Source organism: Vulpes lagopus, chromosome 23 (assembly GCF_018345385.1).
Source record: "Vulpes lagopus strain Blue_001 chromosome 23, ASM1834538v1, whole genome shotgun sequence".
In the NCBI taxonomy this organism is placed as follows: domain Eukaryota; kingdom Metazoa; phylum Chordata; class Mammalia; order Carnivora; family Canidae; genus Vulpes; species Vulpes lagopus.
This window is the reverse complement of record NC_054846.1, coordinates 54,766,816-54,782,810: the sequence shown is the minus strand read 5'-3', so window position 1 is coordinate 54,782,810 and position 15,995 is coordinate 54,766,816. Positions and strand designations below refer to the sequence as shown.

Here is a 15,995-nt window from a genome sequence, read left to right as displayed (position 1 = left end):
AAGGGAAATGAGGAAACTTTTCTAAATCCCAGAATCTTTTTGGAACATGATATCAATCAACCAGATAAGGTGATGATTTCAAGGGTCCTCCAGAGGCCCTGTGATTTTCCAAATTACTAATCTCATTACTTGAAAATATGTGAAATGTCACATTAGGAGCTTAAACGCTGGCTGAGGCTTTAAATTTTAAGTATTTAAATGGAGGAGAGAGGCACCTGGGTGGCTTCAACTCTTGGTTTCAACTCAGGTCATGATCCCAGGGTCCTGAAATCAAGCCCTGGGTCAAGCTCTTCACTCAGCTCTGAGTCTGCTTATCACTCTCCTCCCCCACCCCCACCCCCGCCCACTCATGCATGTGCTTTCTCTCTCTAAAATAAATAAATTTTTTAAAATGAGTAAATGGAGGAGAGGGGAAGGGGAATGTATGAAATATTTTAATTCATTTTCACTTTAGCATAAAAAATTTCAAATATATTCTTGAGAGCCACTTACTTGACCTAAGTAGGTTGGATGGATTCATTGAGAGTGCATGAGGGAACTGGGGACCTGAAGGAGAGCCTTCAAATATAAGACAAGGGGTGGGGGAAAGGAAGGCAAACTGTAGGAAGTTTCATTAACTTAATAATTTTGTCATGGACCAACCTGGTTCCCTATTATTGTAGCCATTGCCAGAGGACTCCATTCACCAAGGAATTTGTTATCTCAGGAATATGAGAGCAGGATTCAGTGTATAATCAAGTAGTAATGCTTGGGAAATGCTCAAGAAACCTTTCTCAGCATCCTCTAGATGCCAGAAAACGGAGAGTCAAATCTGGGGTTATAAGAATGATATATGGAGTAAAATAGTAAAATCTGCCATTCCAAGTTTGACACCTATAATTTAGTGTTAGAATCTCAGACTTTGATAGAACTTGGAGGTCAAAGAAAATACAAAAGTCATGGAATAGTAGTTGGTATTCTAAATACAGTTCTTAGGTTGCCATTATTGAAATTCCTAAAGTAAAATTTCTAGTTGTGATTTAGGAATCTAATTATAGGGGGTGCCTGTGTCAGCTCTGCCAGTTAAGCGCCCAACTCCTGATTTGGACTCAGGTTGTGAGATCTAGCCCCGGTTGGGCTCTACCCCAAGGAGATTCTCTCTCCCCCTCTCCCCTCTGCCCCTCCACATCCCCTATCTTTCTCCCAATCTAAAAAAGACAAAATATAAGAAAAGTAATATAATTACAGGACTCAAGTTCAAAGAGTAGAGCCTATGCTTTCATAGCAGAATTTTAAGTTCCAGTTAGTGGCTGAGTTCTGTTGGTAGAATGAATAGAGAATAGAACCTGAAGTTTCAGTAGTAGATATTGCAGTTCAGTATCCAAATCTCAGGCTCTGAATTCAAAGCCTAGAGTTCTAATAGTAAAATGTCAGGTTGAGAGTAAAATCTAGAGGTCCAATAGCATTTCAGTTTCAGGGAAAGAACCTAGAGTTCCTGAACTGGAACCTGGAGTTACAAGATTAGAACATGGAATTAGAAATTTCCTAACTCCAGGAATTTGTGGCGGAGTGGGCAAATAACCGCGGCTCTCCAGGCGGCCCGATGCTCGCACCATGTCGAGGCGCAAGCAGGCGAAACCCCAGCACATCAACTCGGAGGAGGACCAGGGCGAGCAGCCCCCGCAGCAGCCGGCCCCGGAGTTTGCAGATACGGCCGCAGCGGCGCCGGCGGCGGGGGAGCCGGGTGCTCCAATGAACCACCCGGGACCGGCAGTGAAGCCAACAGGGATGGAATGACTGCAAAGAGGACTCGTCGGGAGGAGACTCACATCTGTGAGAAATGCTGTGCAGAGTTTTTCAGCTTCTCGGAGTTCTTAGAACATAAGAAAAATTGCACTAAAACCCCACCGGTGCTCATCATGAACGACAGCGAGGGGCCGGTGCCTCCGGAGGAGTTCCCCGGGGCCGCGCTCGGCCACCCGCCGCACAGCCCAGGCGGTAAGGAGGGTCACAGGGAGGATGGCGGCGGCTCGGGGGAGCTGAAGGAGAAGCTGGGTGCCAAGTCTGTCGTGTACCTGAAGGCCGAGACCGCCCTGCCCACCGCGTCCCAGGACATAAGCTATCTACCCAAAGGCAAAGTGGCCAACACTAAGGTCACTCTGCAAGCACTGCGGGGCACCAAGGTGGCGGTGAACCAACGCAGCGCCGAGGCGCCGCCAGCCCCCGTGCCCGGCGCCAGCAGCATCCCGTGGGTCCTGGAGCAGATCCTGTGCCTGCAGCAGCAGCAGCTGCAGCAGATCCAGCTCACCGAGCAGATCCGCGTGCAGGTGAACATGTGGGCTTCGCACGCCCTCCACTCCGGCGTGGTGGGAGCGGACACCCTCAAGACCCTGGGCAGCCACATGTCCCAGCAGGTTTCTGCGGCCGTGGCCTTGCTCAGCCAGAAAGCCGGCAGCCAGGGCCTGTCTCTGGACGCCTTGAAACCAGCCAAGCTACCTCACGCAAACATCCCTTCCACCGCCAGTTCCCAGGGGTTGGCGTCCTTCGCCCTGAAGCCCGACGGGACGAGGGTGCTGCGGAACGTCATGTCGCGCCTTCCCGGTGCTTTGCTACCTCAAGCCCCAGGCTCTGTGCTCTTCCAGAGCCCTTTCTCCACTGTGGCGCTAGACCCGTCCAAGAAAGGGAAGGGGAAGCCACCGAACGTGTCCCCGGTGGAGGCCAAACCCAAAGACGAGGCCATCCTCTGCAAGCACAGGTTTTTGGGTCCGATAGCTCCCTGCAGATCCACCTCCGCTCCCATACCGGAGAGAGACCCTTCGTGTGCTCTGTCTGTGGCCACCGGTTCACCACCAAGGGCAACCTCAAGGTGCACTTTCATCGACATCCCCAGGTGAAGGCCAACCCCCAGCTCTTTGCCGAGTTCCACGACAAAATGACGGCAGGCAATGGCATTCCCTATGCACTCTCTGTACCCGTCCCCGTAGATGAATCGAGTCTCTCTTTAGACAGCAAACCTGTCCTTGTAACAGGGACCCCCGGTCTAGGGCTACCTCAGAATCTCTCTTCAGGGACTAACCCCAAGGACCTCCTGGGCGGCCCTCTGCCCAACGACCTGCAGCCCGGGCCTTCCCCAGAAAGTGAGGATGGATCCCTACTGTCTGGGGGGGGGGGGGGCAAACCACACTTCCCCGAGGGTTGGTGGCTTCCAAGGGAGTGGGACCCCCGAGCCGGGGTCAGAGACCCTGAAATTACAGCAGCTGGTGGAGAACATCGACAAGGCCACCACCGACCCCAACGAATGTCTCATTTGCCACCGGGTCTTGAGCTGCCAAAGCTCCCTCAAGATGCATTACCGCACCCACACCGGGGAGAGGCCGTTCCAGTGCAAGATCTGTGGTCGGGCCTTCTCCACCAAGGGCAACCTGAAGACGCACCTCGAGGTTCACCGGACCAACATGTCCATAAAGACGCAGCACTCGTGCCCCATCTGCCAGAAGAAGTTTACGAACGCAGTCCTGCTGCAGCAGCACATCCGGATGCACATGGGCGGCCAGATTCCCAACACGCCTCTGCCCGAGAACCTCTGTGACTTTGCGGGTCCCGAGGCCGCGATGGTCAGCGAAAATGGCAGTGCGGGTGCCACCTGTCACGATGACGTCATCGAGAGCATCGACGTGGACGAGCTGGGTCCCCAGGACGCTTCGGGCAGCTCCCTGAAGGTCCCCGTGCCGCTTCCCAGCATCCACTCGGCATCCCCCACTCTCGGGTTCCCGTGACGGCCGCCCTAGATGCCCCGGGGAAGGTGGGTCCTGCTCCTCTTGTCCTGCAGCGGCAGAGCAGCAGAGAAAACGGCTCGGTGGAGAGCGATGGCTTGACCAACGACTCGTCGTCCTCGGTGATGGGGGACCAGGAGTACCAGAGCCGAAATCCAGATGTGCTGGAGACCGCGTCCTTCCAGGCCCTGTCCCCGGCCAATAGCCAGGCAGAGAGCATCAAGTCCAGGTCTCCTGATGCTGGTGGCAAAGCAGACAGCTCCGAGAACAGCCGCACTGAGATGGAAGGTCGTAGCAGTCTGCCATCAGCATTTATCCGAGCCCAGCCAACCTATGTCAAAGTCGAAGTCCCTGGTGCGTTTGTTGGACCTGCGACCATGTCCCCAGGCATGACACCTTTGCTAACGGCCCAGCCACGCCGACAGGCCAAACAACACGGCTGCACACGGTGTGGGAAGAATTTCTCCTCGGCGAGCGCTCTTCAAATTCACGAGCGGACTCACACTGGGGAGAAGCCTTTCGTGTGTAACATATGTGGGCGAGCTTTTACCACCAAAGGCAACTTGAAGGTCCACTATATGACGCATGGGGCGAACAATAGCTCGGCACGCCGTGGGAGGAAGCTGGCCATCGAGAACACCATGGCTCTGTTAGGAACTGATGGGAAGAGAGTCCCTGAGATGTTTCCAAAGGAAATCTTGGCCCCTTCGGTGAACATGGACCCTGTCGTGTGGAACCAGTACACCACCATGCTCAATGGAGGTCTGGCCATGAAGACCAATGAGATCTCTGTGATCCAGAGTGGGGGGATTCCTACCCTCCCAGTCTCCCTGGGGGCCAGCTCCATTGTGAACAACACCACTATCTCCAAGATGGATGGCTCCCAGTCTGCCATCAGTGCTGAAGTGGAAAAACCAGGTGCTGCCGACAGCGTCCCCAAACACCAATTCCCTCACTTCCTCGAAGAAAATAAGATTGCAGTCAGCTAAGCTCTTTGTCGAGGGAGAAATGCAGGCAGAATGACCTCTAGAACTCTACTACTTTTTTTTTTCCTTGTTAAAAGAACCCATCTCCTCCTGTTTTTCTTACTGATGTGCAAATGATGTTTACAGTTGTGATCACAACCTCAGACAAGTCCTACAATCAGATGTTGTTATGCTGCTTTGCAAAAAAAAAAAAAATTGAAAAAATCGAAAAAAATCAAAAAAGAGAAAAGAAATTGAAAAAAGAAAAAAATTGAAAAAGAAAAAAACAAAAAATACTAAAACATATACAGACTAGAATTTTTTTTCCTTTAATTTTGGAAAGAAGCGGGTCCTGCAAAGTAGCGTTGTTACTTGCAACAAACTGTATACATAAAACCTTTGTACAACCAAGAGTAACTATTTCCAAAGACTATCCTCCTATTTCAAGTTGGAACTTACTGAACTACAATGGACAAGACAACTGTTAGCCTAATTGGGGGAGGGGGTACTGTATACTTCCCTGGTGACTGTATGCGGGTACATGGACAAGATCTGGCATCTGTTTAGGGACCTGTTTCGTATGACACCCCCCCCCCCATCCCTGTACCCATCCTTCCTTTTTTTTTGTTCCTGAATGTACTTTTTTTTTTTTCTTTAAGGTTGTAGAATTACAAAATTCCTTCAACCTTGGGACCTTAGGTAGGATACCCTCAAATGGACTGGTTTAGTCCTTAGGGAGTCAATGTGTGTTGCTGCTTATTTAAATAGAGTTCATTTGGAGCCCCAAGAGTACCAATGTACTCCCTATGCTTTCCAGATGCCTCCTTCCTGAGCCACCAGGAGGGCTAGGCACCTAAGCAGGGACCCTCAGGTGACTTAATTTGGTTCGCCAGTGCCTACTCAATCAAAGACCTGGGTTTTCCTTCTTGAAGAAACTCAAGGAAAGGGCATATTTCTTTACAGGTTCACATACTACTTTGTACAAAAAAATATCCTTGGTGCAGCTTATGCCAAGTTAGTATGAAGATTGTTCTTGAGTATTGCATGAAGGCTACGATGTTCAAACGGGCAAGTCATGAGTGTGAAAGCTTTAATTTATCTACCTCATTTATTTTTTATTTTTGTAGCCATAGTGTCTATTTTCCTATTTTATGACCGCTGAAGTGTTCTGACGCCCTGTCTTAAACCTGAGTTGATGTGTGGTGGGAGCACCTGGACGTTGAAGATATTTTCATGATTCTTTTTTTTTTTTAACTCTCGCCCCCCCCCCCCTTTTTGTATATGTAATGATGAAACATGCTCTGATGGTTGAACAAGGAAGGAGAAAGAAAGACCTTGATTTCCAAGTGGAGAATTTCCTTCTTTTGTGGAAAAGTAGATCAAGACTTAACAAAAGTTGGTCTGTGTTATTGCACCTGACTTTAGGATCCAAAAATTTTTTTGCCATGTTGTGCCTTTCCTTCTGGAATTGTAAGTTGAGAACACAATGCTAGTACCTGTTTACACTGTGAAGTGGATATTGTTACAGAGAACACACCAGAGCCTTTCTCCCTGTTAAGCAAATCACGCCCGTGTGAATGTATGATCTGTGGAGAAACCCCTGTAGTTTTTACCTGCTGATGCTGTCTGTCTTGTTGGAGAATAAATTTTGGATGTTTTTTTTTTCTTCCCCCCCCCCCAAAAAAAAATAGAACATGGAATTATATTATTAGAATCTTGGATTTTGAGATTGGAACTTTAAGTTCCTATAATACAGTACTAAAATTTGAAGGCTTAGCTTGAAATACAAGATAAGATATAGGATTCAGGGATCCCTGGGTGGCGCAGCGGTTTGGTGCCTGCCTTTGGCCCAGGGCGCGATCCTGGAGACCCGGGATCGAGTCCCACGTCGGGGTCCCAGTGCATGGAGCCTGCTTCTCCCTCTGCCTGTGTCTCTGCCTCTCTCTCTCTCTCTCTCTCTGTGACTATCATAAATAAATAAAAATTAAAAAAATTAAAAAGATACGGGATTCAGATAGCACATCTTGAGTTTCAGTAGAGAATCTTGAGGTGGCATAATGGAACCTTGAGGTGCAATATTAAATTATGAAATTTTGAAATTGGAATCTAGCTTACTAGATTACTATTAGAATCAGCAATAATGCTAATGGCTAACATTTATTAAGTGCTTACTATGTGCCAAGCATTGTTCTAAGTGCTTTACATGTATTATTATTGTTATTATTACTACATTTAATGCCCATAAAAAATCTTCAAGGTGAGTTCTATTATTACTATTTCTATTTTACAAATGAAATACTGAGGCACAGAGAGGTTAAATAACTTTCCAAAGGTCACATGCCTGGGAAGCACAGAGATAGTATCTGACCACAAGTTCTGTATCTCTCTCTTTTTTTTTTTTTAATTTATTTTTTTATGATAGTCACAGAGAGAGAGAGAGAGGCAGAGACACAGACAGAGGGAGAAGCAGGCTCCATGCACCGGGAGCCTGACGTGGGATTCGATCTTGGGTCTCCAGGATCGCGCCTTGGGCCAAAGGCAGGCGCCAAACCACTGCGCCACCCAGGGATCCCCCAAGTTCTGTATCTCTAAAGCACATGCGTTTAACCACTATGGTAAGTACCTCTAGATACTAGAGTCTAGAAATTTAAATTTAGTAAAGCTTGAGGTTTAACAAATAGAACCTGGAGTTACTCTAATAAAAATTGTGCCAATAGCAGCATCTTGAATACTCTTTATATGCAAAGATAGAATGAGGGACTTAACACAATAGAATCTGGGATTCCAAACATAAATTATTCATTTCTGAAATCAGAGTTCCAAATGAAAGACCTCGATTTAGTCTCAATAATGGGAGCCCAAAATTCTACTATCAGAATTTCAGCCTCAACTTCAGGTCTAATCCCAATAATAGAATCTGTGTTTCTGAGACTAAAGTATAAGTTACTATAGTAGAATTTTAGTTTCTGAGAATGAAATCTAGAGTTTTAATAATGGAACCTTCAGGGGAGACAAAGTCCTAGGGTTTTAATAGTAGAATCTAAAGTTATTAAAGTAGATTCTTGAGTTCCAAGATTGGAAACTGAGATTCCAATAATGAAATCTTAAATTGTAATAGCAGAATATAATGTCCAAAATTAAGATCTTGAGTTCAGAGAATGCAGCCTTTTGTTCCAAAAGTGAGATATGTGATTCCAAAAATAGAACCTGAAGTTCCAATGTTAGAATCTTGAGCCTTGGTCAGCCTGGGTGGCTTAGAGGTTGATTTAGCGCTGCCTTCAGCCTAGGGCGTGATCCTAGAGACCTGGCATCCCTGCATGGAGCCTGCTTCTCCCTCTGCCTGTGTTTCTACCTCTCTCTCTGTCTCTCTGTTTCTCATGAATAAATAAATATAATCTTAAAATAATAATAATAATAATCTTGAGCCTTGGGGCGCCTGGGTGGCTCAGTCAGTTAAGTGTCTGCGTTTAGCTCAGGTCATGGCCCAGGGTTCTGGGATTGAGCCCTGCATTGGGCTCCCTGCTCAGTGGGGAGCCTCCGTCTCTCTCTCCCTCTGCCTGCTGCTTCCCCTGCTTGTGCGCACCCTCCCTCTCTATCAAATAGATAAAAATAATATTTTTAAAAAAATCTTGAGCCTTGACTGAGAATCTTGAGAATCTGAGGTTATTAGAACATTAGAATATGGAATTTGGGAAATGGAATCTGGAGTTGCCAAAATAGGAATTATAATTCCAGAAGCAGCATCTTGGATTGTAATAGAGGGATTTGTTTGTCCATTGGGAGAATATTGGACTCAAAGAATACAACCTAGAATTTTGAACACAAATTATTAGGTTCCTAGAGTAGAATCTGTAGTCCAACAGTAGAATGATGGTGAAATATGGACTTCTAGTTGTAGAATCCGGTATTCTCAGACCTGGAGGTCCAATATTAGAATCTGGGTTTTGCAGAATAGAACCTGGGAATTTCTGTAGAACAATCTAGAGTTGCCATTGAAGAATTCTGGGACTGAAAGTAGAACTTGGAGTTATATTTGGCGAAATCTTGATAGAGTTGTTTTCATCTCTGTTTTCAACACTTATCCTTTATTAATAGTGAATTTATTGTGCCTCGGCAACAATCATTTTTCCTGTTCACTAAGGGAGGACTTTTTTTTAATTTAAGATTTTATTTTTGGGCACCTGGGTGGCTCAGTTGGTTAAGTGACTACCTTCAGGTCAGATCATGATCCCAGGGTCCTGGGATTGAGTCCAGCATCAGCCTCCCTGCTCAGCGGGGAGCCTGCTTCTCTCTCTGCCCCTACTTGTGAGCTCTTGCTCTCTTTCTCTCTCTGTCAAATAAATAAATAAAATCTTTTTAAAAGTTTATTTTCAAGTGATCTCTATGTCCAACATGGGCTTGAACTCACATCCCCAAGATCAAGAAGAGTCACATGACCTACAGACTGAGCCAACCAGGCACCCCTCAATTAGGCAGGACTCTTAATCAGAGAGTACGATTTTGACTGCTACTTTCAGAAATATAGAATTGACTGTAGCTTCCCAGTGCTATTTGGCTCTAGATGAGAAGTCTTCCAATCAGTGAGCCATGTGATTAGGCTTATGATATGTGCTCTGAGGCATTCCAAAGAGAAGACCCTGTCCTCATCCTGAGAAGCTAACCATGAATAAGACAGTATAAGCCCAATATAGAGTAGAATGTAGTCCAGCGCTAAACTGCGGGGCTGGCATTATTTAAATGGAAGGAAAGAGATCAGTATAGGCTCAACAGTCAGGAACGCCCCACAGAGGAGCCTTTCAAGGCATTTCAAAGGTAGGTAGGTAGGTAGGTAGGTAGGTAGAAAGAAAAGAAAGAAAATAAAAAAGAAAAGAAAGAAAAAGAAAAAGAAAGGAAAGGAAAGGAAGGAGGGAAGGAAGGAAGGAAGGAAGGAAGGAAGGAAGGAAGGAAGGAAGGAAGGAAGGAAGGAGGAAAGGCAAAAAAGAAGGCAGGGCATGTCAGGGGGGAAAATACTCAAAGAAAACATGGAAGTATGATCTAACATGGTATGAACTAGCAATTTTTCAGCAAAGAAATATTTATGGAGTGCCTGCCTGCTTCTTATCAGGCACAGTGTAGGCCTTGGATAAAGAAAAAGAAATCACAAGTAGTTTCTGCCCCTGAGGAAATCATGTGGAAAAACAAGTATGATGACTTTGGCATCAGACATACCTGGGTTTAAAAAGCAGGCTCATTAACCTACTAGCTGTGCCACTAAGCAAGCACCTTTATCTTCAAGCTCGTCTCTTCCTTTGTACAGAGAGGATAATGGTGCCTTCCTTAAACATTGTTGTAAGTAGTGCTCTTTTTTCTCTACATTCTCACCAACACTTGTTTCTTCTATTTTTTATTGTAGGCTGGCATATTATTATTATTTGCTGAACCATTTGAGAGCAAGCTGCAGGCATCATGACCTTTTACCCATAAATAACTTCGGTGTTTATCTCCTAAGAAAAAGGACATTTTCAAATATATCATAATACAATTCTCAATTTCAGGAAATTTTACATTTGTTAAATATTTTTGTCTAATATATAGTCCTTATGTAATTTTCACTCATTGTCCCACTGATATCCCTTAGGTCAAAAAACAACTCTCCACAAATATTTTCACTTTTCTACATGGTTAGGGCTTTCAGAGAAAAAAAAAATCTGTCAAAGCTGGTTTGTATAGCAACCCTAAAAAGAGAGACTTCTGGAGAGATAAAAAGTCTTACCTTCCCCTCTCCTCAGCTGCTTGTTTACATTTGCAAAGGTGAAGTAGAGATCATTCCCACCTTTCCCCAGATGGGATTTGCTTACATTCTAAAGCCACGATCTGTTTGTCCCTCTCTGGAAGGAGGGATGGGTAGCTATGAAGGTCATTCTAGATAGGCTCTGAGATTCATAATTTTGGAGTTTCTCTTACATAGTACAAACTCCATGGTGCAAACTTCCCATAGTGTAAGCAGATGACACCAGACCCTTTTTCTGTCACCCTATGGGAAAGTAGGGCATAGAAAATAGGTTCTAAGATTGCTGTGTTAGTAAAAACAGTTGCTCTTTGATCCAGATCTGGAGGTTTCGTGTGTGTGTGTGTGTATAACTATACAAGTAAGGTAACATCTCAGACCCTTTGCAGTTTGGACTTAACACTTTATAGCTTTTGTTCCTCCCCAGATCCAGGATCTTATTGGGGACTCACCCGTTGCATTTCCTTTGCCCAGTCTCTTTTAATATTCACCCTTGAACTTTTCTTTGTCATTCATCATACCAATACTTGTCAAGAGTCTATAGCATTTATTCCATAGTTCCCTTCTTTCCTACACATAAAAAAGTATACAATATCTACTCTTCTGTACCGTGCTTTATCACTTAATAGTATAACCCAAAGATTGTGCTCTATTAATGTATTGAAATCCTTTTTTATGGCTATATAGTATTTCATTGATTGGGTATCCTATTTCCCGACTGTGTAGCATATACAGTAGGTATTCAGTGAGTGTTTTTTGGGGAAGTGGGTGATTCAAAAAGAAAAAAAGAACAAAAGAAGTGAATGTAGAACAGTTGAGCAGAAGAGTAATATATGGCCTAGACAGAGAATAATTTGGGGTCAGTCAGACGGGGGATACAAATCCAGCACTCTTGGTGTTAGGGGGTTTGGCACAGGAGTTAAGCAAGCAAGCTCTGAAATCGGAGTACCTAGGTTAGACTCTACCACTTACTTAGCTGTGTTTCCTTGAGAAGACTACTGAATGAATTGTGCTTCAGCTTCCTCATCTGTAAGATGGAAATGATAGAGCACTTACTTCATACAGTTGTTGTGAGAACTCAAGAAATATGAGCTATACTTTATATGTACAGCTCAATAAATATTAGCTGTACTTTATAGCTATAATGTTTCTAAACTCCAGTTTCTTCATGTATAAAAGAGGGCTAGTAATACCCATTTGACAGGGAAGCTTTTGGGGCTAGGTGATATGATGTCTATAAGGCACCTAGTATTGTGATGAGCACAGAGAAGCAATCATTAAACGGTAGCCTGCGAGGCAAGGGGACAGAGGAGGAACAAGATTACTGGGAGGATTATCAGTACTGCAAGCTCCCTGAGGATTGTACTGTTTATCTTATCCATTAACTCAGGCCCAAACAAATACAATACCTGTCACGTTGGCTTTGGAGTTAGACAAACCTATTTGTGTTCAAATTCCAGCTGGTCACCTGCAAGCTGTGTGATCTTGAACAAGTTACTCAACCTTTCTGATCCGTATTTTCCCCACTGATAGCACGGGGACAATAGGGGCAGCCTGGATGGCTCAGCGGTTTAGCACCCGCCTTCAGCCCTGGGCATGATCCTGGAGACCTAGGATCGAGTCCCATGTTGGGCTCCCTGCATGGAGCCGGCTTCTCCCTCTGCCTGTGTCTCTGCCTCTCTCCCTCTTTGTGTCTCTCATGAATAAAATCTTAAAAAAAAAAAAAAAACAGGGACAATAGTACCTATCTCAGGATTTTTGTTGGAATTAAATAGAATGATGGATGTAAACCTATCTTATCTCACCTTAGATGATGATGATGATGATTTAAAAAAAAAAAAAAGTAAGGCTGATGCCTGCCCATGTACATATGCAATACAAAATATTTTTCTGATTACCTTCCTGTGGTAGCCATGAGAATGTGACTTGCAAGCCTCTAACTCAGTGCCACTTCCAATTTTGCCTCTAAAACAGGACTTTAAGGGATGCATGGGTGGTGGTTGAGTGTCTGCCTTTGGCTCAGGTCATGATCCCAGGGTCTCAGGATCAAGTCCCACATGGGGCTCCCCTTGAGGAGCCTGCTTCTCCCTCTGCCTATGTCTCTCCCTCTATCTCTGTGTCTTTCATGAATAAATAAATAAAATCTTTCAAAAAAATAAATAAAACAGGACTTTTAAAGTGCCTGGAGATCTAAGTCAAAATTAAATTCTTCTAACTCATTGAACAAGGTCATCATAAAAGGCTATGTAGTTTAGTAAACTTGAGGTCATGATTGAATAATGTTCTGGGGGATAGAGCACAATCAAAACTGTGGAAAACTTCACATCTTCAAGTTTTCCTTCTATTTTATTAGGCTCAGGCTTATTGGTTAAGGAAATGACTCTCACAAGCACCTGCCAAATGAGTTTCATTGTTCTGCTTTATTACCACCACCCCAAAACATCCCTCAAGCCTGTGAGGGAAGGAAGAAAAGGCCAATAAGGGGCAAAATAACACAAGTGGCAGGATAAGAATCCTCTTGTACCCTTCATGAATGTCAGGACCGGGTAGCCCCTGGTGCAGGCAACCAGTGTCTCTGGCAGATAGCCGAGAGTTTTGAGGAAGCCGTGTAACACAGAGCCATCTCTGTGTCCTGTTTGCTGTCCCGTTTGTTCTAGGAGAAGGAGATGGACAAGATATCCCAATACCACTATAAGGCCTAATTAGACAATGAGCATTGGAAAGTTTATCAGTGGCTTAGATTCTGCCTCTCTGGATTCAGTGATACTCAAGATAACCTGACCTTGGTGGTCTCTCATTCCACAAAGAATCCATAAGATATGAATATTCTTATACTCATTTTGTAAAACAAATGTCACACTTTCACAAACATTTTTTGTGATCCGCAGAAAGGAATTTTGATTTATTACTTGGCATATATTTTGCAAAAATTAGGAATACATATATTAAAATCCAACATATAGTATTCAGTCATAATAGAAACCTGACAGTAAAATAGAAATCTGGCATCTAAGGACTAATTTTCTCCCTGTGCCTCATAGTGATATAGTTCCTTTGTAAGTTATTGAATGAAGTAGCAAAAACCAGATTTGAATTTATATCTAATTCCCAGACACTTTTCATTTTGTTTGGCCATGTTGTGCTTAAAAGCAGTCCTTTCTAAATCCCATGAAAATTATTCTGAGAGGAATAGATGCTAATGAGTAAAATAGAAAGCTGTCATTTTTGTGCAAAGCTAATGCACTGACCCTCCATAGATGTTATAACAATGGTAGTAGTCCACCACTGGCAGTGGGCTTAGAATTTACAGAATCACACAGAATTCTAGGGGGTAGAAAAAGATCATTAAAGTGATCAAATCTAGGGATTTTCAAAGATGTTTAGGTAATAGGGGTCCTGGAAGTCACAGTGCTCTTTGTAAAACATCACAGATTACTGAGAACTAAAATCATTATATAAAGAACAAATGATTTCACTAGCAGACACAGCATGGTGACCCAGCCTTTGAAGTCTCACAGATCTGAATTTTCCATTCAGTAGCTTGTGACTTTGAGTAAATTAATAACTCAGATTAGTTAACCTTCCTGTGCCTCTGACCCCCCACCATATGAGAAATGGGAAAAGCAAATCCCTGTTTCAGCATTGTTAAGGATTACTTTTGACATATGTATGGTTTACATATTGACAAGTGGTAGCTGTAGGTCCATAATTTTTGTACCCAAAATGCTCAGAGCCAGATTTATTTTAGAATTAGGAATTCTTTGGGTTTAAAAAATGAAACATAGGACATAGGTTATATAAGTAAGACCCCAGGTGATGCAGTACCCTATAATCCAACATTTTTATGTTTATGGAATTTGTACCACAGTTATTAAAAATATACTTTTTTTTCCAAACCATCTTGAATTTAGTTGGGATTTTGGACTTGTGGATAAGGGATTGTAAACATGTATTATTATGTGAAGATAATGTGACTATTATATATATGTATCTCTCCAAAGTTTAAGAAAATGTGTTTTTTTATGAAGGATGTGTTGGTGCCACATTCAAATCCTTTTTACCAGTTGATGCATACATTCTTCAGTAGCTGCCCGTGTTGGTTAACAACTCACAGTTTAAAAAAAAAAACAAAAATAAAATAAAATAAAAATAAAAAATAAACAACAACAAAAAAACAACTCACAGTTTTTCCCCTTCTTGGAAACTTGTCCTAAACCAAACAAGAGCCATCTCTCTTGTGAGCAAGGGAAGTGGGGAGAACTGTCAATGGCCTTCTGACATAGTCTCATGAGTGAAGAGATTAATTTTGGGGTACAGTTCTTGTTTCAGAGTTTCCCTGTAGGATTAGATTGAAGCTGGTCTTCAAATCTACACTATTACTTAGTTTTTCTCTCCTCTTCTGTGCTACTTCTCTCTCCTCATTTGAGCAAATCCCCCCAATAAATCACTTGAACCAGAATCCCAATCTCAGGCTCCGCTTCTAGGGAACCTAAGATATTTGTTGCCAAGAGTGCTCCTAGAAAGCAGATCCTAATGATGGGATCCTGGAATTGGATCACACAAGGACTGTGGTAGATGGAGTATGAGATTCCCTGGCATTCTATAGATGTAACTGCGGTCTTTCATCTGTAGTGATTTGGGGTGGATATAGGTAGAAGGGAGGGGATGCTCCATACAACAGGTGCAATGTTTCAAGCATTTGAATGATATATGGGAAATAACCATAAGAATTGTGGAAGTGGGTGACTGTTGCTAAGAGCCATTAACTGATGAAAGATAATGTCAAACTCAGATCTGTTAATCAACAATTCTAGCAAAGGACCTCACTGTTAGCATCATCTCTTGGGGCACCTGGGTGGTGCCTATACTAGTCTAAGATCTTATTACCACTGTTACTGAGAATAGTTATCGCCATTGTTACTATACTGAGAATTCAGCCTTTTCTAAAATTCTCCAATTCTCACAATTCTGCTGTGTAATTAACATTCTCTGATCATTGGGTGTAAGAGAAAAGGGTCTCCTTATTTTTTTGCCTTTTTAAAAAGATGTATTTATCTGACAGAGACAGGAGGAGAGGCAGAGAGAGAGGGAGAGAATCTCAAGCAGATTCCTCAGTGAGTGTGGAACCCCATGCCAGGTTCAAGCTCACAACCCTGAGATCATGACTCAAGCCAAAACCAAGAGTCAAACATCAGGTGTGCCCCTATTTCTTTTTAAATGATATCTACAGTGTGAGGCTCAAACTCATGACCCTGGGATCAAGAGTCAAATGCTCTTCCAACTGAGGCAGCCAGGCATGTCTAGACACTTGATTTTTTTTTTTAACAGAAAAAGTGTGTCAGCAGGATAAATTCATCACCACTTTGCTCAAGTTTACAGAATATTTTTGACAAGGTATGCCTAAAAGATGTCAAAATTTTCAGAAGAAATACCACTGTCAAGGAGATCAACATATGCAACCTAAGAGTCCCAAACACAACTAAGGATCCTGTCCTGGGTATGCAATATATG

At 43.5% G+C, this 15,995-nt stretch overlaps 1 protein-coding gene and 1 long non-coding RNA gene across 2 annotated transcripts in view; both read left to right on the top strand.

Moving 5' to 3' along the window:
* LOC121480973 overlaps window positions 1–15,995 on the top strand; it is a 56,922-nt gene that overhangs the window by 19,471 nt on the left and 21,456 nt on the right. The gene's annotated exons all lie outside the window — the stretch shown is intronic.
* On the top strand, window positions 1,478–4,874 carry LOC121480969 (sal-like protein 4). The gene is given in 5 exon segments (XM_041737933.1): window positions 1,478–1,744; window positions 1,747–2,730; window positions 2,733–3,142; window positions 3,144–3,747; window positions 3,750–4,874. Coding segments are annotated over 5 exon segments (3,141 nt in total). The 5' UTR covers window positions 1,478–1,593; the 3' UTR covers window positions 4,742–4,874.